The sequence below is a fragment of the Petromyzon marinus genome, chromosome 43 (genome assembly GCF_048934315.1).
Source record: "Petromyzon marinus isolate PM22_M1 ecotype Great Lakes invasive population chromosome 43, UKy_Petmar_22M1.pri1.0, whole genome shotgun sequence".
Classification (NCBI taxonomy): Eukaryota; Metazoa; Chordata; class Hyperoartia; order Petromyzontiformes; family Petromyzontidae; genus Petromyzon; species Petromyzon marinus.
In genome coordinates this window covers 7,625,627-7,652,236 of record NC_133709.1, presented here as the reverse complement: position 1 = coordinate 7,652,236, position 26,610 = coordinate 7,625,627, and the positions used below count along the sequence as shown (strand labels likewise).

The 26,610-nt window shown below is 49.5% G+C and overlaps 1 protein-coding gene across 2 annotated transcripts in view; it reads right to left on the bottom strand.

Moving 5' to 3' along the window:
* The window catches only part of LOC116951651 (collagen alpha-1(XII) chain-like), a 137,779-nt gene that overhangs the window by 37,434 nt on the left and 73,735 nt on the right, over positions 1-26,610 (bottom strand). For both annotated transcript variants that reach the window (XR_012946754.1, XM_032970446.2), the window contains exons 23-35: positions 19,280-19,409; positions 16,704-16,840; positions 15,616-15,745; positions 14,547-14,680; positions 14,085-14,214; positions 13,104-13,243; positions 11,932-12,064; positions 11,471-11,503; positions 9,736-9,875; positions 9,057-9,186; positions 8,244-8,363; positions 6,267-6,416; positions 1,752-1,871 (exon numbers count right to left, since the gene is read on the bottom strand). Coding sequence is in view for 1 of the 2 variants with exons in the window: in XM_032970446.2 (XP_032826337.2) it covers positions 1,752-1,871; positions 6,267-6,416; positions 8,244-8,363; positions 9,057-9,186; positions 9,736-9,875; positions 11,471-11,503; positions 11,932-12,064; positions 13,104-13,243; positions 14,085-14,214; positions 14,547-14,680; positions 15,616-15,745; positions 16,704-16,840; positions 19,280-19,409 (1,627 nt within the window). In the remaining variant the exon portion in view is untranslated. The remainder of the gene's footprint in view (positions 1-1,751; positions 1,872-6,266; positions 6,417-8,243; positions 8,364-9,056; positions 9,187-9,735; positions 9,876-11,470; positions 11,504-11,931; positions 12,065-13,103; positions 13,244-14,084; positions 14,215-14,546; positions 14,681-15,615; positions 15,746-16,703; positions 16,841-19,279; positions 19,410-26,610) is intronic.

Sequence of the window (26,610 nt, the reverse complement as noted above, 5' to 3'; positions counted from 1 at the left end):
GTGAAACGTTGGACGTCATGCCCAACAACACGCGGTGCAACAGAGAAACGCATCAGAGAGCTTTATCTGAACGGATTTTTTTTTCGAGCGCTATTCTCCCATTAGGATGGGTTATCTCCAGACACTTTGATTTCCTCCCATATAATAATAATACAAATTTAAACCCATGAAAAAATTATGTTCGTAAAAGCATTCCCAACAGCCCTGCTTGCGACTCGGTTAACATTTTTCCGGGTAAATAAACGATGTTTATATCATTACTTTACATCACTGCGCATCTGTAATGGCACAACGATCAGTGAGCGGGGCAAGACTGTTTAAATCCCGGTTGAGGGCTCATCTGAACACTTCACCCGTCTCCCAGGCTTAATAGCACGAATACCACTCGTGGAAAGTCAACGGCTTAGTCGCGTTATGGACAAACTCGTCCCTGCCACAAGAATGAGAAATTTCCACCGCAAGGCTTTTAAGACAAATATGAGTACCTGCCCACCACGCTCATCTATGCCAGAAAACCACGTAAACTTTTTTTCCTTTCCTTTACCGTATTCTCCGGATTATAAGCCGCTCCGGAAAGTAAGACGCACCTCCAACTTGTGCCCAGTCTCAACAATAAATGCATAGAAATAAAGTTATAGAAATCCAGTCAATAAGGTTATACAGCAATGTCTCTATATCAATCTGATTATAAGATAGACACTCCCCTCTCCAACTTATTATTTAAATGAGAGTGGGAAAAAAGTGTTTTTTACATATTTTATTCTGAATGGGTTTTTTTTCGAGCGATGTATCTGACCCAAATATCGTTACAGGGAAATTATCTTTATTTTTCTATTAAGTTTATGTTTGTGCACTTTTTTCTATTTCTTCTGCAATGTTGTTGTTTTCATTTTTTATAAAGTCTGTTAATCGATGTTTTATTATTATTATATTTATTATAATATTATAATATTTGGTGACCCAGATCACTCTTAAAAGATTAGGCTTGCCCGGTCTCTTGGGTTCTCACTTGGTTAAATGAAATAAACCACAAAACTCTTCAACTTGAGCCTCATAATTTGGAAAATATGGTACTTGGTTCATTCGTTCACTGACTATTTAAAGAATGGACACTTTCCAATGGTGATATTTCAACTCGAGCGATTATTCAGGTGAAATATTTGAATAAATAGAATACTGTGCAGAGACATGGCAACTAAGGAAGAAAGGGCAATTGAAAGGGACACTTGAAAGGACATAATTGAGAATGGTCAGGGTGCCATTGTGGCGAGATGTTAACTCCCTTGCTTGATATACATGAGGTCATGGGTTCGATCTCGACACAGATGCCTGCATAATTGGAGTTTGCATGTTGTCCCCGTGGTCGCATGGATTTTTCTCCGGGTCATCCAGTTTTTCCCTCCACATTTAGAAATATGCGATCAGAGTGTTTGCCTTCTATAGATGTCCACGTGGTAAGCCACTTAGTTGGGCTACCACTTGTGGCCAGGTTGCTTCTGAACAAGAGCTATATGGAGCTCAGTGGGCATTACCTGGTAAAATAAATAAATATATATATTTTTTAATAGTTTAGGATCTTGGGAATAACTCTCAGGATAAGGAACACGAATGAAGAATTTAGAGCCATAGTAGTAGAGTTTTACCAATATTCACGAGAAGCTCAGGGAGGCAAGACTTAGATCGTTTGGGCTCGTGTTGAGCAGAGAGAGAGAGAGAGAAGATGTCGAGCGCGTTCGTCTACGACGAGTTACCTTTGGGCTGGTAGGTGACGCGGTAGCCGTTGGTCTGGACAGGAGAGAGGTCCCATGTGACGCGGAAGCGTGTGTACCACTCCTCCGTGACACGCAAGTTCCGAGGAGCCTCTTGGGACACTGCGACGGGCAACGCGTGCACACGTACATGCACACACACAGACAAAGACCCCCTGTGTAGCCTTAGACTGTTGGGGTCAAGTGCTGTTAGCGAACACCTATAAAGGCCGGCATGGTACATAAAGGGATGGATGGTCAGCACCACGCCCGACCGCCTTTGTCTCCCCAGTGGCAATGTTTTTACAAACTGCACCAGGTACTCATTTGAGGCTGAATCGACCTAGGGCAGGCCCAGGACCGGTTCAGATAATTGTCACTGATGTTGGCCGTGGGCGGGAATCGAACTCGGGCACCCGGGTTTGTAGCACAGCACGCTAACCTGCTATACTACTGCTCCCCACACGCACACACATGTACACGCACGCACACACATGTACACGCACGCACACACGCGTACGAAGGGGCCGCACCTCACTGGTGAATCTCGGTAAAGTCAAAACCCGGTCCAAATGTGCACTTATTTTATGGCACGTTTTTTTTATTAAAAATGCCACGGAGAAAAAATGTTATCTGGAGCAAGGCCAAGAGGCTGATGTATTCAATGTTGTTTTAATTTAACGACCCAATAAACATGCTTGCCTAGCCACTTTTTTTTTACAATAATAACAATCATCATAATATATTAAAAAGTAGCTTCCAGGCCTTTGTCAATCCACTGCTGAATGAAGGCCTCCCCATGCCACGTCGGTCGTGGGATTTGTTTAACCATATTCCATCAGTGCGGGTTGGTGAAAGGGTTGGCCCAGGCCCGGTTCAGGTATTGCTTGTCACTGATGTTAGCCGTGGCCGGGAATCAAATTGAGGTTGCCGGTTTCAAAGTGCAGATGGGTCAACAACTTGAATGACCACTTCACCCCTTAATATTGGAACTGTAATAATAATCACTAGAGTTGCGATTGCATTACTTCACATTTAATAACATTTGCGTACCTATACAAAGGCAATTGCTGCGAGCGAGCACCTATTAGAGCAGGCAGAACTCAACCAGGGTGTGTTGTCAACAAACACGAAGCACATACACACCATCATCTCTGCCAGTAGCTCATGTTGATCACACTGCAGCAGCTACTCATTTTTGGTCTGAGCTGACCTAGGGGTGGCCCAGGACAGGGTTAGAGGCACCCTATTGAAACTCACCCTGGACGAGGAATTACATCATTACATCCTGGTCACCAGGATGATGAGTACGGTGTAGTAAACTCTCCATGGCTATGGACAAATGAATGCACTACATTTACAAAAACACACGTGCATGCGCACACAAAAAAAATTGGTTGTGTCGGCCCATGTGTTTTGTGCATTCTGGTATGTGTATGTGTGTGTGCATGCATGTGTGTGTGTGGTTTGGGGGGAGGAGGGAGTGGTAGTGTAGAGGTTAGCGCACTGCACTACGAACCCGGCGACCTGAGTTTGATCCCTGAGCATGAGCAATAACTGTGGCGAATATTTGAACCGGACCTAAGCCTCCCCTAAGTCGACTCAGCATTAAGTAAGTACCTGGTGCGATGTGTGAACATCGCCAATGGATATATAAAGCCGTAGTGTTGGCCACCCACCTCCTCGTGTGCTGTGTCGGCGTTCATAGGTGCTCGTTCAGAGTACTTGCCTGTCTGTAAATGTCCATATGGGGATCTTTGTCTTTGTGGCTTAGGGTACTCATGGCCAGGTCTGATTTGGCTGCAGCAGTTTCATTCAGAATAAGTCATGTCACGCCAGTTATTCTCGGCCACATTAATGCCCGTCTTTTCTCAATGCTTGCAAAACGTGAAACCCTTTACCAGAATGTCTCTGCCAGCTTAAAACATTAAAGCCGGCCTGGCCACGATCCATCCCGGGTTTATCCAGACTGGACTGTGTGAGGATCTTACAGTTACTTGAAAGACCTGGACATGGTCCCATCAGTGGGCTCTTCCGGCAGGCGGGAATGTCTTGGCAGGGTCATGTAGCCCACATGCCCAGCCACACCACATGCACAAACGGCTTCTGTTTGGACCGATAGAGCGGGCTCAATGGATATGGGCTGATGTGGTGCAGGAGGATTTGGAGCTGAATGGACATGCTGAAGGCTGGTATAAACTCTGTCAAGATCAGCTTCTGTTGAAGAGGCTCATTGTTTTTACTTCTGAGTAATTGAAAGTGGCTGCTAAGCACACCGTACGTAAGGATGGAGGAGTGATGTTCAGAATGGGCAGAATGCTGGGGGTGGCTAAAACAAAGCAAGGTGGTTGATTGGTGGGTGCAGGTGATGCATCTGCCAGTCATTCAGCCCATGAGAGTAAGCCTTTACCACTTCACGTTCCCTCAAAGCGCACCTAGCCTAGCACAGTGGCCACGGTGACAATACCACCGTTTGGTGGTGGATGTTGATTGTTGTTGTTGTAAGGTTCGGCGGATACCACCTTACCCCGCGTGATCCTGGTGACCAAGGTTCGATTCCTGTGCATGGAAAACATCAATTGCAAGTGGTATTTGAACCTTTTGTGGGTTTCGCCTCGATTCACTCAGCCTTAAACGAATACCGACTGGCGGCACTAGGGAGACAACAATGGCCACACGTGTTGCTAGACTCGGGATCCACCTATATGCTGTGTTAACCTCAGTATTTAGACGTAACGGCGGTACACCAGTGCAGCATAACACACCGATCCTCATAAAAGAGTCTGACGATGTTGCTGTTGCCCTTGAGCGAACTGCAGACTCTCCATCAGCAGTTGCCTTGGTTTCAGCAGCTGCTTACCTATTCGAAGGTGTGACACGAGTCAGAATATTTTGACGGCACCGTCCGCCATTAAATAATTCTGGAATCAAATTGAGGAACCGCCCGACCAAGTCAAGGGCACGAGTCAAATCTGCCTTTGGAACACGGAGCAGTCAATCGTCATCAGGCTGGGTGCTATACGGAAACAAACTGCGAAGCTTCGTGTTCAGCTGCTCACAACGTTTGTCTTACGACTGTTTCGACATGACGAGAACTGATTTTGACACAATCCGCAAGATTTTGTGACAGGGGTTGGGAATCGTGGGATTTTGTCTAATCTATTTATTTATTTGTTTGTACCATGCACCGGTGTACCGCCAATACATTCATTTGGCCCCCAGTCTGTCTGGGTGAATGGAGGGGGGGGGGGAAGAACCTTCGTTTTAATTGAATAAATCAATTAACTTCTTATTCTTGAATTTTGATTTAAAGCTTTCGTGACTGCAGGGATTCAACCGAGAAGATGGATTCTGACTTAGCAATCATTGGAAGGATTTGATAAACCATTTCGGGTATTAATTGATTGATCACGCTTAAGGTGGCTTTCAGACCGCATCCATTACTTTTTCGTCCCCCCCCCCCCTCTTTTCCGAACATAGATGGACTCGTCCATCTGAACAAACTGTCAAATCTCTCTCCGTGGTGCTAACGTTAAAAATAACCGCCACTTTTTTTCAAATTTTCTTGTTGTGGTTTTCACACCTGATGATGATTGCTTGTGTTGCAGTCGAAACGTTGTGATAATTTTATTGTTTTATATTTGTATTTTTTATTATCATTTTATTCTTATTCTTGGTTCTTTCGGTAAAGTCACGTAGAAGGGACTTTACCGAAAGAGCCAAGAATATGAATCCCTGCAGTCACGAAAGCTTTAAATCACAAATTAACTTCTGTTCTGTAGCTCGACATGAATACAGAATGCCTTTCAGTCTACGGGACCACCAGCCTTCCAGAGTTACGTCAACCAGCGGCATTCGTATTAACCAAGCACACTCTGAACTGGTTTCATGCTTCTGGGGTTCATCAGAGTTAGGCATACCAAACGAATGCTGCTTGTTTACCAGATGCTATTTGTCAGTGCCCTCTGTGTACATTGTTGGCCATTGGGAGTAAAAAAAAAGCCTAACCTCGTACAAATAACACAAACTCTGGAAGGCCATACGTGTGTTGTGCTGTCTAGTTGTTCAGTGCGTTTTAAAGATGTACCACGTGTTGTATGGCATGATGTCCGACGTTTGGCTGCATGTCCAGGGAACTTCTTTAGGAATCCGATTTATTTCTTCTATGTTTGATAATTGTCCACCACGTATGCTGCGTGTATGCACGTCCTGTCGCATGGCTGGTGTTGGTGTGTCGAGCAACAGCTGTAACGTTGCAGTGAGGTGGCTGAGCCAGACAATTGCGCCAGGAGTAGCAAAGTAAGTGGTGGCATCGTTGTCACAATGCCACCTTCGTATTTGTAGATGGGGAGTCGTAAACATCCGAACGAGCTTTTCGCCCTTCATTGGGCCCTGTCGCGCTGAACTCAGGTTCCTGTTCACGGAACATTTGGTCCCCCTCCTCTCTGTGACCAGCGCTTTGTAGCGCGCTTGCGTGCGGGCGTGCGTGCGTGTGTGTGGGGGTGCGCAGTTGCTCACGCGTTCTCCCTGTGCTGCGGACGGGCTCGCTGGCACCCCCGGGGTAAGTGGCGAACACGGTGACGTTGTACTCGGTCCCGGGATCCAGCTCGGTGAGCATCATCGAGTTGACGTCGTCGCCGACGAACGTCTCCTTGGGAGCTCCGCCCGCTGTGAGAACGACAGACAATGGGGTGTGAAGTTCCGGTTTCAAGTTTTATTTTGTGCGCCCAGGTGAGAACCACGTTAGAATTGCCTTTTGTGTTCAGTTTATTGCCCCCCCCCCTCACCCTGCGCCTCCGATCAGCACGGTTTGGCTACGCATGGTGCGTAATAAGTTGATAATACGTACAGAACTCAAGAGGCAACCATACATTGCAAGAGTGACATAGGTCACCAAACTGCCAAAGGCAAAATTTTAATAATGTACATTTGTAAGGTGCAATGATGCAAATATAGAAACCGGGCCAAAATATACGGATATTAGCACACTTTATATGAGCACGGTTCTCATACAAGCAAAGTCAAAGTGTTTCGTCAAAGTGATTGCTTCCTCAAAAGAGCGTTGAGGCGGTGTTCATCTCCTGTTCACAGCCCTAAGCCAGCGGTGGAAATAATGCATTTATATGGCGGGGGCGGATAAATCCAATGGCACGCCCACTGTTGACCTCCGTACAAAGTGGAACTAATTTTACTGACCCTGCAGGGATGATCGGCCTAGCCAATCCACAACCTGGATTTAAAATCGCAACTTTCCCGGTCGCGAGCCGCCCTGCTCTACCTCTATAGTGCTATTCGCACAAGGCCTCTAAGCGCTTTACATGTAGTTCAAGTTATGGAGAGAGCCTGGAGTAAAAACAGGTGAGTTTTAAGACGAGATTTTAAAAGTGTAACAGATTTAGATTTCCTCATAGAACGAGGAAGGGAATTCCACAATCTGGTCTTTGGAATATTGCACTGGTGGGTGGGGGGACAAGCGAAGGGGCAGATTCTGATATTAGCACACTATTTTGGATACTGTATAAGCACACACAGCCTTACTCCCAAGGGGTGTGCCTCTATCCAGATTCCACTGTACGTGCACAACAGTGGAACCTCAGCTGCAAGCGGCCGTGATGGCGCAAGGCTCCCCCGCGTTTGCCTCCTCGGTCGTCTTGGTGAGAGCGGAGAGTTCAAGCGGCACGCCATTCGGAGCTCCGCGTGCCATGATGGAGAGATCTCTTAACGCGCCGCAGCAAGCGTTTATTTTTGTGCTGTCTGCGTGAATAGTGGGCACCCTTCGGCAGGTCAGGACAAACAGTTGGGTTGTAAAAAGTGATTTAGAATGTTGCAAAAGGAGTTGTGTATTTTTTTGTTTGTTTTCACAGCTACTGGCCCAAGAACTACGAAGCAAAGTGGCCCGGCCAATGGAGAGCGCTGACAATAGTGCGGCTTCTTGAATTGAGCAGGGTCATGGTAACTTGGGAAAAGAGATGATGGATGGGCAGTCCCAAAGCCGTGCTGTGTGAGGAAAGAAGCAGGGATTGAAATGTTGCTCCTTGCAATAACAGTGTCGCGAATGGTAGTGTTTGTGTGTACGCGTGCATGTGGGGAGCGGGAGTGTAGTTGATAGCGCACTGCTCTATGAACCCGGTGACCTGAGTTCGATTCCCACTGAAAGCCAAAATCGGTGGCGAGTAATTAAACTGGTCCAGACCCTCCCCTAGGTCAACTGGGGAGACAAAGGTGGTCGGGAGTGGTGTTGGCTATCTACCCCCTGAAAGTGCCATGCCGGTCTTCAAAGTTGCCCGCTAACAGCACTTGCTGCAAAAGTCAGTTATAGGCTACATATTTGTCTTTGTGTAGGCATGAGTATGTCTGTTCACGTGTGTGTGTATGTGCGTACACCTGCCCCCTCGTGTGCCGTTCCAGCCTTCAAAATGTGCTCACTAGCAGCACTTCCCCCAACAGTCTGTTAAGGCTACACAGGGGATCTTTATGTCTTTGTGTGTATGCCACCTTTACGCTGATGCACGACGCGGTAGCCGATGGTCGGTGACGACGCTCGCTCCCACGTGACCCGGAAGCGCGTGAACGATTCGTCGGACACGCGCAGGTTCCGGGGCGGAGCTTGGGGAACTGCGACATGCCGAGCGGCAACAACAACAATAACAACGTTAGTTCATCCCTCCTCTCGTCTCCTTTTAGAATCCACGGACGGGTGCTCTGCTTTACATATTTCTGTTCCGCTTAGCGCGGTGCACGAGTGCGGTCAACGTGATGGGCAGTAGCAATTCGTCACAGCAGGTGACGAAGACATGCCTTTAATAGAAAAGTCTCTGCTGCATCACAGGACGAGCATCACATTGAACCTCTTGCGAGTGACAGAAGTGACCTAAGGTGTACGTGTTAAGTGCGCACCGTCGGCTACGTACGGTGCTAAAGAAGTTCCACGTGCATTACACACATACATACATACAAACAAACATTCGTGCGGTCTACTGCGAAATTTACGCGGAAGCCCTGTTCGGCTCTCGGTGACTAAAACGTTCCCCCCGCCGCTTCTAACCCCACCTCCAAGTCGCCGGTTTTGTAGGTGCACACCCACAGATCACGCTCAAAATCAAAATCACTGAACATCATCATCAGGTGGTTTTCCCACCTGATGATGATTGCTTGTGTTGCAATCGAAACGTCGTGATTTAATTTATTTTATTTCATACCTACGTGACTTTACCGAAAGAACCAAAGAGTATGGGAGGCTGTGGTCAGCTGACTGCCAGGAGGTTGGGATAGGGGATATGGGGGGGGGAGTGGAGGGAGCGGACTCACGTGTGGTGCCGGTGGTGGAGGACTCGTCACCGTCTCCCTCCGGGTAGACGGCGGTGACCTGCAAGTGGTACTTGGTCCCCGCACGCAGCTTCTGCAGCTTCACTGAGGACCGGCGCCCGGGCACAGTCACCTAGGTCAGCACAGATCAACGACAAAGTCGACATAAAAATGAATATGTATGTAAAAAAAAATCTATTATATTAAATCTTAATTGTTACATCCTTCCAATCCGTCAGAACATCTGCTCTGGGATTGGCTGTGATGAGGCCATGGGACAATGAATTAAGGCCTACTAAGTCAGGTCAAGTACAGGAATCTGCAATATCCTGGACATGTCACCACAATGGATGGTGACTGGCTGCAAAGGATGGTGACAGAGGGAACACTGGGGGAAGGGGAAGACTGTGATCTCAGTGGACGTCAAATATCCAACACTGGGCGGGGTGGAAGCTGTCTCAGTTGAAAGACGCAGCGATGGACAGAGAGAGCACCGCCGGGAGATATTGGTTGAAGGAAACGGTAATGGCCCCCCAAGGTCCAAAAGGCCAAGGAACATTAAGATGACGGCTCAGCAGGGGAGCACAATGGGGCAGCTCAAGGAGAGCAGATGAATTAAAAAGTGGGCAGCAAAAAGGCAGACAGCGTGGGTGTGGAGTGGGGGTCACCGAGGTGGCCGCACCGTTTCCGAGTGGCTTGTCCCATCCGGGGGCGTGTAGGTGATGCGATAGAGTCGCACAGGTCCATCGGCTGGGTCCCACACCACCTCCATTGACGTCGTCGTCTCGTCACGCACTTGCACATTACGGGGCACGCCGCGCACTGCCAGACACCACCACCACCACCGTCAACATCGTCAACGTCATCACTGCCGAGCACCGCACCATCAACATTTTCAACATTGCCAAATACCACCATCGCTGTCAATATCGTCAACGCCGTCACTGCCAAGCACTGCGCCATCGTCAAAATTGTTATCGTCATCATCATTACTGCCAACCATCACCACCGCCATCAATATCATTAACATTCTCAACATCACTATCGTCATCATCATCATCACTGCCAAACACCAGCAACAACAACAACCACCATTTGCCACTAAGTGGCGGTGACGTCACCACGCCGCTTGTGCCAGGATATGTGAATTTTAAGGCCACGTGAAGTGTCGAACGCCCGCTGGTTGGAGGTCACGGGACAGACCCAGGTGCCATGGGTTGACTGACTGAGATGACTGGCTGATGCACCACTTCTGCCCCCTACTGTGCCAACCTGCTGTGCTTTAGCTGCCTGGCTCTCTGCTCAATGTTGTGAGCTTCGCTCATCAACCCTCCATTGTTGCTGGAGAGCGACTGCCTCCAACTGCCCAGTAGTGTCCTTCACGAACCTCCTCCACAGAAGCCGATCTTGGCATTGCTGGTACTAGTTATTGGCAAATTCACTCAGTTCCATATCTTCCCATACCACATCATTCTATCTCTTATCTGGCCCATGACACGCCCATTTAGCCCCCTCTATCTGGCCGAACAAAAGCTGTTTGGACATGCGGTGGCTGGGCATGCGGGCTACATGACCCAGGCAACGCAGCCTTGCCTACCAGACACCACCACCATCTATATCGTAATCATCATCACTGCCAAATATCACCACCACCACCAACAACATTCTCAACATCACTATCGTCATCATCGTCAGAGACCACCACCATCAATCTTGATTTTAATATTGATTTTACGAGAATGTTGATATCATTCTCACAATGATCACCGTCAGCACCATGAGAGTGAAATACTAACTACAAACATCATCACTGAAGTCATCAACATTGATGAATGAATCATTAACATCGCCGAAATCACCATCTTCACCGTCTAGGGGCGCTGCCATTCACCGCAATGGTAAAAAAGAGTCGTATCTTGACCTTAAGCACTACTCCGGGTCACAACAAATAAGTATTGAATTGCAAGATGGGTGAATAGTTTTAGCCATAGTCATTGTCATCATAAGTGGAATCATTGCCACCACCATCATTACCTTAACAAACTTTTGGGGATGTTAGCAAGCACCTATGAAGGCTGGCACGACACACGAGGGGATTGGTGGCTAGCACCATGCCCGACTGCCTTTGTCTATAGTGGCAATATTTACACATTGCACCGGGCACTCATTTTGAGTCAGCCTAGGGGGGGCCCAGAACCGGTTCAGATAATCTTCACAGGTATTGTTGGCCATGAGCGGGAATTGAACTCGGATCGCCGGGTCAGTAGAACAGCGCGCTAAGCGTTACACTACCGCTCCCCCACCACCTCCACCACCTCCACCACCTCAATGTTAACTTTAACGACATCATCATTATCATTATCACCACCGTCATCTGTGGGCTAAACGTTGCGCAGACAACAAGACTATGCTCTCACCTGGAGAAGAAGTGGGTGGAGGCTTCCCGTCCACTACAAACACAACCACAAACAACACGCGCATTACATGCTGCATGCAGACATCGCAGAGCCAATACACGATAACCACAGCAACATAATCGATTTGTGCTTGTGCAATGTTTTTGATGTCTCATGTGACATGGTTGTTTTTGTTCTGGAACTTTCCTCACTGTTCCAACTGCCACCCCAGAAGGACGAACCGGCGGCCTCTGGATTGGAAGTCCAGTGTGCTACCCATTAGTGATATTGGTACCCTGGTGCATCATGGGATGTGTCCTTGCATCGTAGTGCATTATGATAAGTTATAAGCATGCCCTGGTGCATTATGGGAAGTGATACGTGTGGCCTGGTGGGACGCGTTGTGGCGCGGTGCTGCACTGTAGGCTGGTGCGTTGTGGGCGTGCGTGGCCAGAGCGCGGCTGTGACGTGCGATGGAGTACGGGTTTTCTGGGCGTCGGACAGCGGGTCGCTCTCGGTCTCGTCGGGGTACACTGCCGTCACGGTGACGACGTACTCCGTGTCCTCGGACATATCCGGTAGCACGGTGCTCGTGACGTCACCATCGACGATCGTCTGAGCGGTGCGAACACGGACAAGGGAACGGGGGAGGCTGGAGTGAGCGGACGGACGACAAGGGTGAAACAGGCAGAGGACATGGACCACCCAGATACAGGTGGACAGGCACTCGGAGGTATAGGAAATGCACGGACGAGTGGAAAACACCCAGAGCGCCTGACCATACTTCTCCAAACATCCGAAACAACGTTTCGAGGAACACATGGGACACACACAGACGCAAGCGTGACATCACGTGAACGCAGACAATGAGAGCGTGAATTCAGAAACACGTGGCAATGATCTCACTGGCTTGGCCACCAACACCTGCAGGATGTTAATTACTGCTGTTGGAAGAGTAGCTCTCCATTGTGTTTTAGGGTTGTACCACGTGTTGGTCAGCAACAACAGCCGCCGATTTACTCCACGTTCTGGGTGATTCTTCAGGAATCAAATTCACCAACTCCCCGGGGACGAATCCCCGGGGCACGTGGAGCGAAACGTCGGACATCGTGCTGAACAGCATGCGGCACGAGCAGAAACCTATGCGGTGCGGGAAAAGGTGTTATCGTTCCAACCCGCCTTCTCACGATAAAAAAAAACGGTTAAGTTTTTCCACATTCTCAAGTCGCTGGCACAGGTGGCTGCCCACTAAATCCATCCGTGGCCACCTCCGTAATTTTGCCGCCGCTTCTAATTTTCCGCCCTGGGCGTCTGCCTATTTTGCCTTCCCGCTTAAGCCGGGTGTGGCCACACATGCGGTTCATTACGATTTAAAATACTGAGTGTCCCCGCCCCTCCCCTTCTTCCCTCTTCCCCCCCCCCCACCCCTGAAAATAAGCTGCTCCCGAATTGTTGGCAATATGGTGGTAGGTAAGCCCAAGTGCTTCCAGTAGATCACCTATTTGAGGGCGTATTGCTCTGGACTGTTACGCAATCGTGATCTGTTTCCCTCTCGGATGTCTGCGTTGTGCTTTTGGGTTCTTGGGGACAAAAAAGGGGAAAAAAAGTGAGTGTTTTTTGGCAGAGCAGCCCCTGAGGTCTTGGTGCCGCGCACCTCTTTGGAGGGGCCTCCGTCGCGCGGGGCCCATCGGATGGTGTAGAGCTGCGCGTCGGGAGCGGCCGCGTCCCATGTGACGCGGAACGAGTCCTTCTTGACCTCCGAGAAGCGCATGTTCCTCGGAGGGGGGCTCTTCACTGTCGTGACAATCCCCCCGACCACAGGCAGGGTGGAGCAATCAAACCACAGAGCCACACAAGTGCACCATCACGACAGCAGTTCACTTAGCCGGGAGAGCTGTAGCCCTTTTTTCCACTCTACAACTGAGCCGTGCCAGGGCCCTGTGGAGGGCTGTGCCTAGCCAGCAAGTGTGGCAATGGCTTAAGAGGCGCCAGATTGTTTATCCACTTTAGAGGCCGAGCCAGTCAGCTGACGTCACGTGCAATGACGAAAATGGTTAACCTCTCCCGTGGCCCTGCTTAGCCCCCAGCGAGATTCGGGTGTGTTGCGAGGCGAACGTTTCACGGTTCGGTTCTGGCTCAGATCGGCAAATGGCCAGTGGAAAAACACCTCTACCGTGATGGCCCTGCGCTGGTACCACTCAGAGGTGCTAGTGGAAAAGGGGTGTTACCGACTGGGTTAAAGATAGGTCACATTTGATTGGTGGCGCAGTGGTTAGTGCACTGCGCTATGAACCCCGTCGCCCGAGTTACATTCCCGATCACGGTCACAATCGGTGACAAATATCTGAACCAGTCCTTAAACAAGCACTATAGTGTGATGTGTAAACATCACCACTGGGGAGACAAAGGTGGCCGGGCGTGGTGCTGGGCAACCCACTCGTTCGTGTGCTGTGGCGGCCTTCATAGGTGCTTGCTAACAGCACTTTCCACAATTGTCTATTAAAAGGCCATATGGGAGATCTTTGTCTTTGTGTGTGTGCAGTTTAATACGTATGCTTTCGCGACCAATATTATCTATAACAGAGGTTTTTGGGTTAGATCGCGTAAATATATATGCGTGTGCGCGCGCGCGTACATGTGGTCTCGGCCCCCGTCAGCGGCTCAATGTCTCCCTGAGTGATCACGGTCGTCACGGTGACGTTGTAGCGAGTGTTGGAGATGAGGTCTTTCAGCACGGTCGAAGTGGAGCTCGCGTCAACAAGGACCTGCGGCACAAGGGTGGTGGGAGGGGGGGAGCGGACACTCCTCAGGGAGACGCACGGTCACGGTGGCCCGTGTGAAACGTGGAAGGGCGCAGCTCTGGCTTAGGCCGACAGTGTTCGTCGCAAGCGTGGTCCGTGCCCTAAACTTGCACCAGAAGACAACGATAGGCGAACCAATTTAAGCCATTGGTGGAAATCCCACATTTCCATGGTCGAGGCCAAGTCCAATCGTAGGATAACCGAAGTTACCACAGATTGACACGGGTGGCTTTGGCCTCTTGTCCTGGAAGAAGCACAAGGTCGTGACCCCCCCTGCCCTGGCCGTAACTTCTGACCTCCTCTGGGTCGACGCCTGCGGCTTGGTAGCGCAGGCGGTAATGCTGCACCGGCCGTCGCGACGGCTGCCAGGACACGGTCATCGTGCTGTGGGTCACGTCCGACAGGCGCAGCCAACGAGTCACAGCCGGCACTGTGCACGAAATACAGGAAAAAGCGTGAGGGACACGGGAGGAGATGGGACACAGAACATGGGCACGTGGGACACAAAACATGGGACGCAGGACATGGGACGTGGGTACAAGACGTGTGGCGTGACCAGACAGAACATGGAGGGGATGTGGCGAGGGAGTATTAGATACGGTGCTAGCTACAGTGTCCCTTTACACGGTGCAGAGATGCGAGCACTGACGGAGGAAAGGAGAAATAGTGCTTGACAAGGCAGAGATGAGCACGTGGAGATGGATGCTGGGGAAATCTCGAAGGGAATGCAGGAGGAATGAAGAAGAAGGGAGAGCCTCATTTAATTGTCACAAACTCAGGATTGAGAGCAGAGGGTGAACTGTTACAGCAACAAATCCCATTCACGTACTCTACTGCGCTTTCACGTCTATGCTGCTGGCTTTCACAAACCAGGGCTGACCAGCAAGGTGAAGTATGTCAAAATGACCCCCATGGTCCGTGCAGTGTGGAAAGGTCCTTATCGGGCTTGGTAAAATAAAATAAAAACACGGCTGTACGTCTGCACGCTCACGGACTGATAAAACTCCCTACGAGGGAGCTGTTACAAGACCAGCATTCAGAACAGATTGAATTTGTGACAGTTCAAATATTTCTAGCAGCACGTGTTTGCGCAGGATGGCCGCACTGCTGTGCACATGTGGCGGCGAGGCAGAGTGCGTGTGCGGCGGTGGTGCAGTGGTTGGCGTGCTTGCGCTACAAAGCCGGCGACACCGAGGTCGATTACCACTCACGACCAATAACAGTGGCGGTTATATTTGAACCGGTACTGGACCTACACCTAGGATCGACTCAGCCTAAAATGAGTAGCTGGTTACGGTGCGTAAAAAAACACCACAACTAGGGAGACAAAGGGGGCGGGGGATCTTTGTCTGTGGTGTCTCTCACGAGTGCTTTCTTTTTTGCGCAGGGGTTCGCTCCTTCCTTCCGGGTAGCGGGCAACAAGCGACACGGTGTACTCCGTGCCCGGGAGGAGTTCCGTCAGCTGCAGCTCCTCCTGGTCCTGCCCGACGTCCACCTGCATGCACAGCATGGGGGGGGGGGGGCCGGGGTGTGACGCGTCCGCGAACTCAACTGGCACGCGCGATGTGAGCGCGCATCACGCGCACGCAAGTCAACGTGCTCGTAGTGCACGCACGTCATCGCCTACGGATGTGACAACACAGCGGCGTGTTTGGTTGTGAATTTTAGGCCCCTGTAGCACACTCTAGAAATCTATTCGTTATTGATTTTTGAGATGGGATTGTCGCATGAATAAATTGCCAATGTGTGTGGTACACCCGCCTCCAACCGACGACGACGTAGCCAAATAAATAAAGTTGTTGCGTAAACAAAGGCACGTTAATTTATTACTGCTCCAACACACCAATGTGTGTTAGAGAGCGATTCGCAATGTTTAACCATTCGGTACGACGTTTCACTGGCAGTTGCAACCAGCATCATCTTGGCAACTTCATTAATTTGGTTGCTGCTACATGCGTTAAAAAAAAAACTGTTTGCAGTTATGCTTCCTGCTAATATGTTTAGCTTCGTGTTTTAAATTTCCGCACGAGAATTTATGATGAATGATGTAATTATTTGGACCCGCGAATTCCTCGAAAACGAGACCTCTGGTCTCAACAGGCTTTTCTCAACACACAACATCAGCCACAGAAAAATCCACTGCTGGATGAAGGCCTCCCCAAGCCATTACATCTCCCACGATCCTAAAATTGTAATAATCCACCTAGCACCTGCACACGAGCCGATTCCATTGCTCCATTTTTCTCAACGGACGTCCTCCGGGACACTTTACGCGTTCGGCTGCTGCTGCGCCATTATTCGTGACCACTGGCCGTCATCATCCCTTCTAGCGACGCGTCCTGCCCAATCCCCACTCACTTTTCCCAATGTCTTAGAATTTGTGCCATTAATCAGCGCATCTTCTCTGATCCATGTTCCTCTTTCCATCTCACCCCCCCCCCATCGCCTGTCACCTCCTTACTGCCCCCCCCTGAGGCTGGCGTGTAGAGCAGCGAGTAGCCGATGGCGCCCGGGATGCGCTCCCATGTGGCCCGCATGCTCGCGTCGGTGACGTCCGACAGACGCAGGGCGCGGGGCACCGTCAGCGCCACTGGGGGAAACAACGATTACACGTTCACCAATCAGAATCAGGATGAAAATATTTATCTATAGTGGATAAATCCGATGAGCTATTAAGCTCTTTTTCACAGGTGTCCACGGACACAATGTGTGAGCGAGCTGTTGCAGGGCCACACCTTTACCTTCGCGGATGGGTGTTGGGAGCTGAATCGTTTTAGTGTTCGTAGCGTTTAACTTGTCTGCGACGTGGATACAGGGGGAAATTTCGAATGCGCACAGGGAATGGCAGTGCAACATCGTGGCAACAAAACACACGGATACACAACATGCAGCACCTGCCTTAACTCACGCAAAAACACAAGAACACCACGTTGACTCCAAGCTTGGACACGTGACCTGTATATCGTGGCCTTAGAAACCTGGGAGGGGAGGGTGTTGTGGGGGCTGGGGTGGAGGGGGTGGGGGAAGGGCAGGAGTGTGTGGGGACCAGTGGCCTTTGTTTGGGGGGCTGCCATACCAACAAGGTCGATGACCATTGCTTCTGAACGAGGCTGCATCTCAAAGACGACCTACGGAAACGGTGGACGTATTTACGTTTGGAGGTAGAGGCAGTCTACTGCTGTTTCCCATGGTGTTCGCTGAATTATTTTTTCCAACTCCTACACCAGCATGGTTGAGGACCACTGCTTCTGCTTCTGAATGAGACTTCTGAACGAGGCTGCATCTCAAAGACGACCTACGGAAACGGTGGACGTGTTTACGTTTGGAGGCAGAGGCAAGTCTGCTGCTGTTTCCCATGGTGTTCGCCTGAGTTTTTTTTTTACTTTCCATCTCCTGATAGGATAAAGGTTGAGTTCCGGCGGCGAGGTTATCGGGTGTGCAGGCGGTGCACCTGCACCGTGGTCCACTGGTCAAAGGGGCACCAGGGCCGCCGGGCTATGAAGAGGGGGCGGTGGCAAACTTTGGGCAGCGGACTCCCTTTTTCATCCCTTGCACCAGGACCGTTACCGACCACGCTACGCCACTGGTTTGTGCAATCGTTTAACGTTAGACACGTGGCTTATGGCAGGGGTAGCACATGCCTGGCGGGTTGAGAGTGATATAATTACATTGCCAGATGAGCTGGGCATATACACTGTCTAAATGCTGTGTGAAACAGCAGGACATTTGCATCACTGGGGGGGGGGGGGGAAATAAGCGAATAACACACCGCACATCAGTTATAGACAATAGACAGAGGCAGAGAGAAAAAAAAAGGAAGTGCTTGAGCCTGGACTTGAACAGGGGCAGGGAATCGACAGCACAGACCGCTGGGGGCAAGGGAGTTCCATAATAATGGCGCAGATGACAAGAACGACCGACCTACCGTTGAGTGACTCTACGAATGAACTGTGTACAAGAATACTGTGTTCTCCGTATTATAAGACGTTCAGGAAAGCAAAACGCTCTCCCAATTTGTGCACGGTGTCAATAAAGTTACACAAATTTGGCCACACATCACACAGACATCCCTCCCAGGTAATAAGACGTCAGAATAGAGGGGGAGGGACGGAGGGTTAAAGTGCATCATCATAATTATTATCTTAACACTTGTTTACCCAGTATATATATTTTTAAAGCTCTTACAATCCGGAGAATACAGTAAAACATGTATTTAATTATATATACAAAGATCCCCCGTATAGCCTTAAGAAAATGTTGGGGCAAGGGCTGTTACTGAGCAGCACCTATGAAGGTCAGCAGAGCACACAAAGGGGTGAGTGGTCAGCACCACACCCGGCCGCCTTATAAATACATATATACACACACACATAGACGTAACTATTACATAAATGAGGGGGGAAAACTCAACGCGCTGGTTAATAAATAAGCGGAATCGTTTAAATGGTGAGCCTTCGCAGGCCGCTTGTAATGCAAGCGTGGGTTCCCGGGCTGGGCTGCACGACTTGTTATTTATAAACCACGCATCACAAACACATGTTACAGACTTGCATGTGTGTATGTTAAACTGCTTTCGCACCGCACGTAGCCAACCATGCTAATCGGCAGCAGTTGATTTCATCATCATCATTTAAAGACGGTCACTGCATCGCACGCTTTCAGGTGCGCTTCTGCGGCCGTCTGGAACGCTCTTCTGATATTAGGAAGCCACTGGAACAATTCACCTTGAAATCTAGATTGAAAACGTATTTCTGTTGAACTGCTTTTTCTGTTCACTTTGTTGTCCTTCCCCCACACCTCCAATTAGCACGGATGGCTACAGCGCTAAATAAATTCAACAAGCATCCATGCACACCTCGGAGGTGCGCGGGGGAAGGACAACAAACTAAACACAAAAGCAGTTCCAAATAAACGAAAAGGGCAGTTCTAAACAGAAGGTGCCGAGAGCCTGGGCCTTGAACAGGGGCAGGCAGCCAACGGCGGCGGCTGGGGCAAGGCAGCATCGGCCGTAGCCAGGCGCGGTACCCACGTGTGGTCTCGGTCCCGGAGAGCGGATCGCTGTCCCCGGCCGGGTACTCAGCGAAGACTGACACCCGGTACTCGGTGAGCGGTTTCAGGTTCTTCAGCGTCGTCAGCAGCACGGAGCCGTTCACGTGCTTCTGCTCGCGCGGACACAAATCGTCGTCGTCAATCAACCGTCAATCCACTGCTGGATGAAGGCCTCCCCCTCGAGCTGTCGTCGTCTCTCACGAACCTTGCGATGTTAACGATCCACCCTGCACCTATGCAGCAGTTGATTTCATCATCGTCACTCACATCATCATCATTTTCATCATCATCATCAGTTTCATCATTATCGTCATCATTATTGGAATCATCATGAGTGTTGTTATTGTCATTACCACCATTGCACCACTGTTTTCTAATACGCAGGATGTTTTTTTTTTACATTATCGTCCCGATTGTAACCATGATTTATCGGAACACTGGACAAATTAATGCTTTATACGGAGAGCCAGCCAGGCTGAGGCTGAGCGGGGGACAAAAAGGGAAGGGCCTTGAGACCTGGCTCATGAAGATGGAGTTGACAGCACGCAATTGCGATGGCACAATCCACCTCCGCTCCTGCGCAAGAGCTGATGTCATCGCAACCACCTCCACGGCAGACATCCTCTTTGGCGCGCTCTGTTCGTCGAAAGCCATTCATTTGGTCACCAGTGTCATAAATTGGCCACCGTGCCTCTCCTTTCAAAGTGTGCTGCCCAAGCCAACCTAATATTTATTTTCAAACAGTAAACATCATTTCTCCAAAATGCATTAATTCCACCGATCTACACCTTCCTGTTTCTAGGTGTAGTCTGAGAATGCATTTCTCCGTGCTGCTTTGGCAGTGCGGTCAACCAACTCCCATGAATGGAACAGGTACGAAAAACAACTGCCAAAAATCCTTTCCCCACCCAACGTTTAGCATTCTCAAGAGTAGATCGCATTTGCACGCAAGTGGTGTGAGTGAGTGCCTATTGAATGAGGCTGTAGTGACATAGCCAGCACCACACCCAAGAGCATTTCGTCTTCCCAGTTACAACAGGCACCACATTTAAGTTTGAGTCAACTTAGCGGGGTCCCAGGACAGGTTCAGATGCCAAGTGCCGGAGACGGATTTGCGCGGCCACGAACTGAACCCAGACGTTGAGACTCAACTGAGCTGTCTGCTGACCATTACAGCGCAACCTCCCAGGCATAAAGAAACAAAGACAAAGAATCTCCCATAAAAGCCAGGAAGAAGTGTGGAGCAAGTGCTTTTAGCCAGCACCTATTAAGGCCGCCACGGCCCACGAGGAGACGGTGCGGCAAGAAGCACCACGCCCGGCCAGCTTTGTTTCTCTCCATTGCTCATGTTTAAACGCAGCACCAGGTGCACGCATATTCAGGTTGAGTCGATCTAGGGGAAGCCCGGCAACCGGTTCAGACATCACTCGCAAATATTGCAGGCTGTGGCCGAGATTCGAACTCGGATTTTGCAGGTTCGTGGCGGGGCGGCGCGAATCACGGCCGTCACGTCTCGCCTTACAACATTCGCAAAAAAGGGAGCGGGACAGAAAGAAAGTGGAAAAAAAAGGCAAAAATTGGCTTGGGGATGAGCATGAATTGTGAAGGGACAGCTCCAAGTGTGAGGAGTGGCGTGGGGATGGGGGGGGGGTTTGGAGAGGAGAGGAGGAGAGCAGGAAAAGGGCCTGGGGTAGGGGCGTATCTGGGCACACATGTTTGTAATAAGACTGCTGGTATTTCCTCCCATCGTCCAGCCGCTACTGTCTAACCACTGCTCTGCAACCGCTCGGTGGAGGCGCGCACTTTTTAACCCTTTCGGGCCGCAGGGTCAGCCCGGCTCGTAGAGTGCCGAGGCAAAAACACACGTTGGAGCGTTGAGACGTGCGCAGACCAGGGAGGTCTTTGCGGTCGCTCCAGTTATTGGAAGCAGCGGGGAGGTGGAGGGGGGGGGCTTTGGATGGCTGCTGCGAAACTGGTTTACAGAGTGGCCAGGTGGTTAAGGCGTTTATCACCGAGATAATCCACTCGGGTTTGAAGGCCTGATTCCCAGAGCCGCCACCCGGTCGAGACTAACGATGGCGTGGCATCCAAAAGAGGGAACACGTCCGAGCAGAATGCGTTCCCTCCGTTAAATAATCTGCTCCGACTTGAGCGCTCGATTCCCATAGAAACACGGTAATCTGATAACCGAGTTACCAAATTGTGCCAGGTGTCGTGAAGCCGGATTGCACTTACGTGCCCTTATTTTTGCTCAAAAGCCCACGTGCGAAAACCGCCTCCATGAAGTTACCAATAAAACATGCAACGCTCCAATGGCCCATTGCAACGGAGACATCTCAGCCTTTCCACCAGTTGTGAATAAAGCACTCATGTCGTGCGCAAATCTGTCTGTTCAAGCCAAGTCTCTTCAGGTGGTCTATATTGCGGTGCGCACATTCGGCGAAGTATTTTATTATTGTAAATGCATAATACTTTGCAGACCTTTTCAATCCAATGCTGGATGAATGCCTCCCCCATGCTGCGTTGGTCATGGGAGTTGTGTTGACCATACTTTGTTACGCAGGTCACAGTGTGGACTGATTAAGTGGGGAGGGCCCATGACCGGTTCAAGTGTCGCTCGTCACTGATGTTAATCGCAGCTGCAAGTCAAAGGGAGGTCACCGGGTTCATAGCGCGGTGCGCTAACTACTGCGTCACCGCTTCCTCCCCGGTACAGGATATATATGAGCATAATTTGTAACGACGGGCATTTATTAAGATCTATCGAAGGCCTTGGAATATGCATTGCAGGAAAACCCAACATGCAGAAGCATCAACTTTTTAAAATTAAAGTAATGATTGCAGTCTTGAGGGGTGTACTTGACTTCATGTCAGTGTAACCCACATTTAAATATGAGTAACTGTAGATATGTTAAACGTTACAAATCCTCAAACAATGCAGCTCCCTTCCAGTGCCCATTCACAAATGTAGAGGAGCAGCCCTGCAACTGATTGCGCACACCAACGCTGGCAGAAGCGTGTCCACTCAGTAAAGGGAGCTCTTAGGCAGCCCCTTCTAGAGGGTGTTTGAAGCACTCCCCACCACGCTGCGCAGGCATCGTGGTGGGGGTGGGAGTACCCACGGTTTACCCCACCAAACGCGACCTTCTGATCAGCTGTGTGTTTATCCGTCTGTACTGCTGGGAGGACGGAGGCGACTGCCGCGTCGGGGGAGATGGAATCGAACTGCCGACCTCCGGATTGCAAGTGCAGTGTGTGCTAACCGTGACACCCAATGGTGTGGGCAGCAACGGGCAGTCGATGCGAATGCTGTCACAAGAAGTCACACGTTTTGGCTGCAACGGTCCTTCGTTGACTTTGCGTGATGAATGAGTGAACGAATGGGACAGCAGCAGTTCTCTTATTTGCAAAATGAGTTTTTTTATATATATACACCGCAGTTCGTTAGCTTATTCTTTAAGTATGGTTAACCTCGTTGGAACACAGGTCACTTGACTTGAGACTGCAGTTCCTGGGGACTAGGAGATGAGTTTTTCAGCCACGTTTGTGACCTCAAAGAAGTATGCTGCCAACCAATATGGTGTCTTAATCAAAAGTTTTCTTTCACTTGACAATTTAAATTCCAGGCGTTAATACCGTATTCTCTGGATTACAGGACAATATTTCCCCCTCCCCCCCCTGTATTTTTATAAAAACTTGGCAGAGTGTCTCACGTTCTGGAGCGTCTTATAGTCCGGAGAATACGGTAACTGTCTATCAAGTGTGTAAGAATAAGTGAGGGTGTAGGGCTTCAAGACCCCGGCACCCCAGACCCCCATTCACTCACTCAATGATCTGATGAATTGTCACAATTCAGGGTAGTGATCAATTCGAGGATCATCAGGAGGTCACGTGAACGCATTACACACGACACCAATATCAGTGGTTCTCAACTTGTGGACCACAGCCTTCCAGGGGGAGCGCAGGCTGCAGGAGAAATTGGTCAGTGCCACATTGCGGTGCCAAAACGCACAACATAACATTGTATGTTAGCATGTTTTTTACTAACACAAAACATGCTAACATACAATGACACGCATGCCTCACTGACACAAAACACACAAGACGACACATATAACTTACTCACATCACTAACACCCAACATGAAACAAATGCCCAACTAACACGGTGTCTACGCGAGGCGTGGACATGTGGTCTCTGTGTATTTTGGCCTGAGTGACCTGAATGGATACCGTACACGAATTTGAAGATACCGGTTCTTACATGCAGTGCCATCCCTAGGGTACACGGTGAATCTGGGCGACCGCCCTGGGCCCCGCGTTTTGGGGGGGGGCATGCCACGACGTCACGGTGTCAGATGTAATACTCCCGGTTTAGTTTGAAGGCGTCGGAGGGGAGTCTACACGGTGTGGTTTGTCCCAGGCCCCGCACCCACCCCACTATGGATCGCCCTGCTTACACGTAATCACTTCACCGCCATGTGTGGCAAGCTCACAGGGGGGAGGCCGATATTAAAAGACTACGAACCGCTGCTGCATGATTACCACTCCCTGGATAAAGAGGGAGGACAATTTTACTGCGCCGGGGTTTAATGACACGAAACGCAACTTTGTTTACTTGGGAATGCTACGTTGAGTCCCGAGGCTCTTTCTCAAGAGTGTCCTGCGGCCATTTGGCCACTAACAAAGGGGTAGAGAGTTACGGTTATTTTATTATCATTATTACTTCAACCCATCAGGCCAAAACGTATAAAATTGCGCGCACATTTTCAAGGGGTCGCTGCACTTTATGCGCCGTTATTTGTGGAGGCGTCAGTCCAAATTAAACGGCTCGTTTGCGATTGGTTGGATAGTTTCCCTGCCGATTGTAGGGAGTGGTTCATCAAAAACCTCCGCCTGGTTATGTCTGAGCCTTAATTACAATTCGCAAAAGGTACTGCATGTTCCGTCAGCTTTTCCCTCCTTTTCCGTGAGAGGCTATCGACTCATGCAGTGCGCCTAAATGTTTTGAAATGTGCACGTGTGCAAATATGCAATGGCAATGATCGGTTGTGTGCGTCTGTGTGCGTGTGTATGTGTTTACAAGCGTAAGTTCAGATCTGGAAACTTTGGGGGACAGGATGTGATGTTTCAGTATGAAATTCGTGAGAACGCGCATCTGTATGTACGTGCTGGTGGTGCATGCATGCATGTGTGAGTCTCGATGCAAGGGAAAGTGTGGACGCACGTGTGTGTTTTGTGTAGGGTCCAGTGGCGCAGAGGTTTGCGCACTGCACTACAAAACCGGTGACCCAAGTTCAATTCCCGCTCACGACCAATGACAGTGGCGAATATTTAAATTGGTCTTGGGCCTCCCCTCGGTCGTCTCAGGCTTAAATCGGCACAGTACCTGATGTGGTGTATAAACATCTGAACTGGGGAGACAAAAGTGGCCGGGCGTGGTCCTGACCACTCACCCCCTCGTGTGCCGTGCTAGCCTGACATAGATGCTCACTCGTAGCACTTGCCTGAACAGTCTGTTAAATGCTATACAGGGGACCTTTGCCTTGTCTTTGTCTTACATGTGTTCGTTGAAATCTGGAAACTTTTGGGGGGAGGATGTGAATTATAAGCACGTAAGTGCACGTGTGCGTGCAGATGTATGTGTGTGTGTACATGTTGGTGCGTGCATGCATGCGTGAGTTTGGATCTGAAAAAGGAGGTTAGATTTAATTTTCCCCAAAGGATTACGTAAGTGTGCCTCTGCCTGCCTGTGCGCATGCATGTGAGCGTTTACACGTGTGAATCTCATTGCTGTCAGCGCGTTCGAACCCCAACAGGTACATTAAGAGGTAAATGTACTTCTATTCCTCGCAGGGATAAGCGTTGTGCATGGGTATATATACGATCCAGTTCCTGCCTCGGCGCTCTCATTTGAGAAAGCAGGTTAGAATTACCAAGACGTAATGCTCCTTTGAGGCACAATTGTGTACGTGTGTGTGTGCAAATGCTCGATTATGGATGGGAATTTGGTAGTTTTGGTCATTCTAGGGAATACGCGCGCACGTGTGTGTGCGCGTGTGGACGTGTGTGTGTGTGAAATAAGTGTTTTCACAGGTGGCCGGGCTGCTTAAACATTTACACTCGAGCTGTGTTACGAGACCGCGAAAAACCTTCGCCATGGGTTTTACGAGTAAAGGCTACCTAATCGGTCTAAATGCTTGAATACGCTTTTACAAGGCCGAAGGATTTTAAGTGAAACCGCCATAACAAGACAAAAGTTAAAACTTATTACACTTTTCCGGTTAACTGCACGGTGGCCTGCAGAAGTCAGTACAGAAAGAAGGTTACGAGTCTATCTATATTCCCGCCATTTTCAATCTGCCAAATCGATAAAGTCCTTCTCATGCTTTGTCAGTCATGGGGTTTTTTTCTTCAACTATACCTCCCCATGCTGGTCATTGTGGGTCCGTTAAGGTAGCGGGGGAAAGTAAGACTGGTTCTGATATCACTCGGCACCGATGGTAGCCTGAGGGAGGAATCGAACTTGGTTCGGCTGCCAGCCTGCCTTGCTGCTTATACCCTCACATGCGTGGATTTCTCCAGACATTCCAGGTGTGAATATAACCTATGAAGAATTTGCCCCCCCCCCCCCCCCCCCATGTAAAAGAGTCGAGACTCAAACAAGCTTTCTTGGATAAATGTATGACATATTTTATTTAAGGCTACAGCTATGCCAATTTCATTGCAAATAATTTGTTTTGAGTTATTGCAAGTACCCTGGCCTGAATCTCGTAATAGAGGCAACGAAAATCAAATGTGCAGCATCACACATTCCAGATGGTCGCTAAATTACCAAACATTTGGTTTGAAAGCTGTCAACTCTAACTGCTTCCTACTCTTGGCCTGAGGGGCCCCCAGATACGGCAAAGGTGCAGGCCTGTAATGTATTACTAATGCCACTGCTGGTAGAAAGGCCTCTTAATTAAGGGAGTTCTAGGGACCTTGCTGTAGGGTATTTTGGCCTAGTATTCTACTTTACCGAGATATCTCAGAAGAGGTGCAAATACCCACACTTCACTCCACGACATACAACCTGCTCACCTGGCTATGCTGCTGGGTGGACAGAGGTGGGAAGATTTCAGAAACTTTCCCAATATTTTCAACTGCTGCACCAGGAGATCAAATCAAGCGGTGACCTCTGGATTGCCAGTCCAGCGTGTTAACCATTAAATGTAACACTGTAGCATGAGGGGAAATCCTATTGGTAATTTAAGTCACTGTGCTGCGTATTACTACTAGTTATGGGCCGAAATTAAAATTGTTCAGCTCG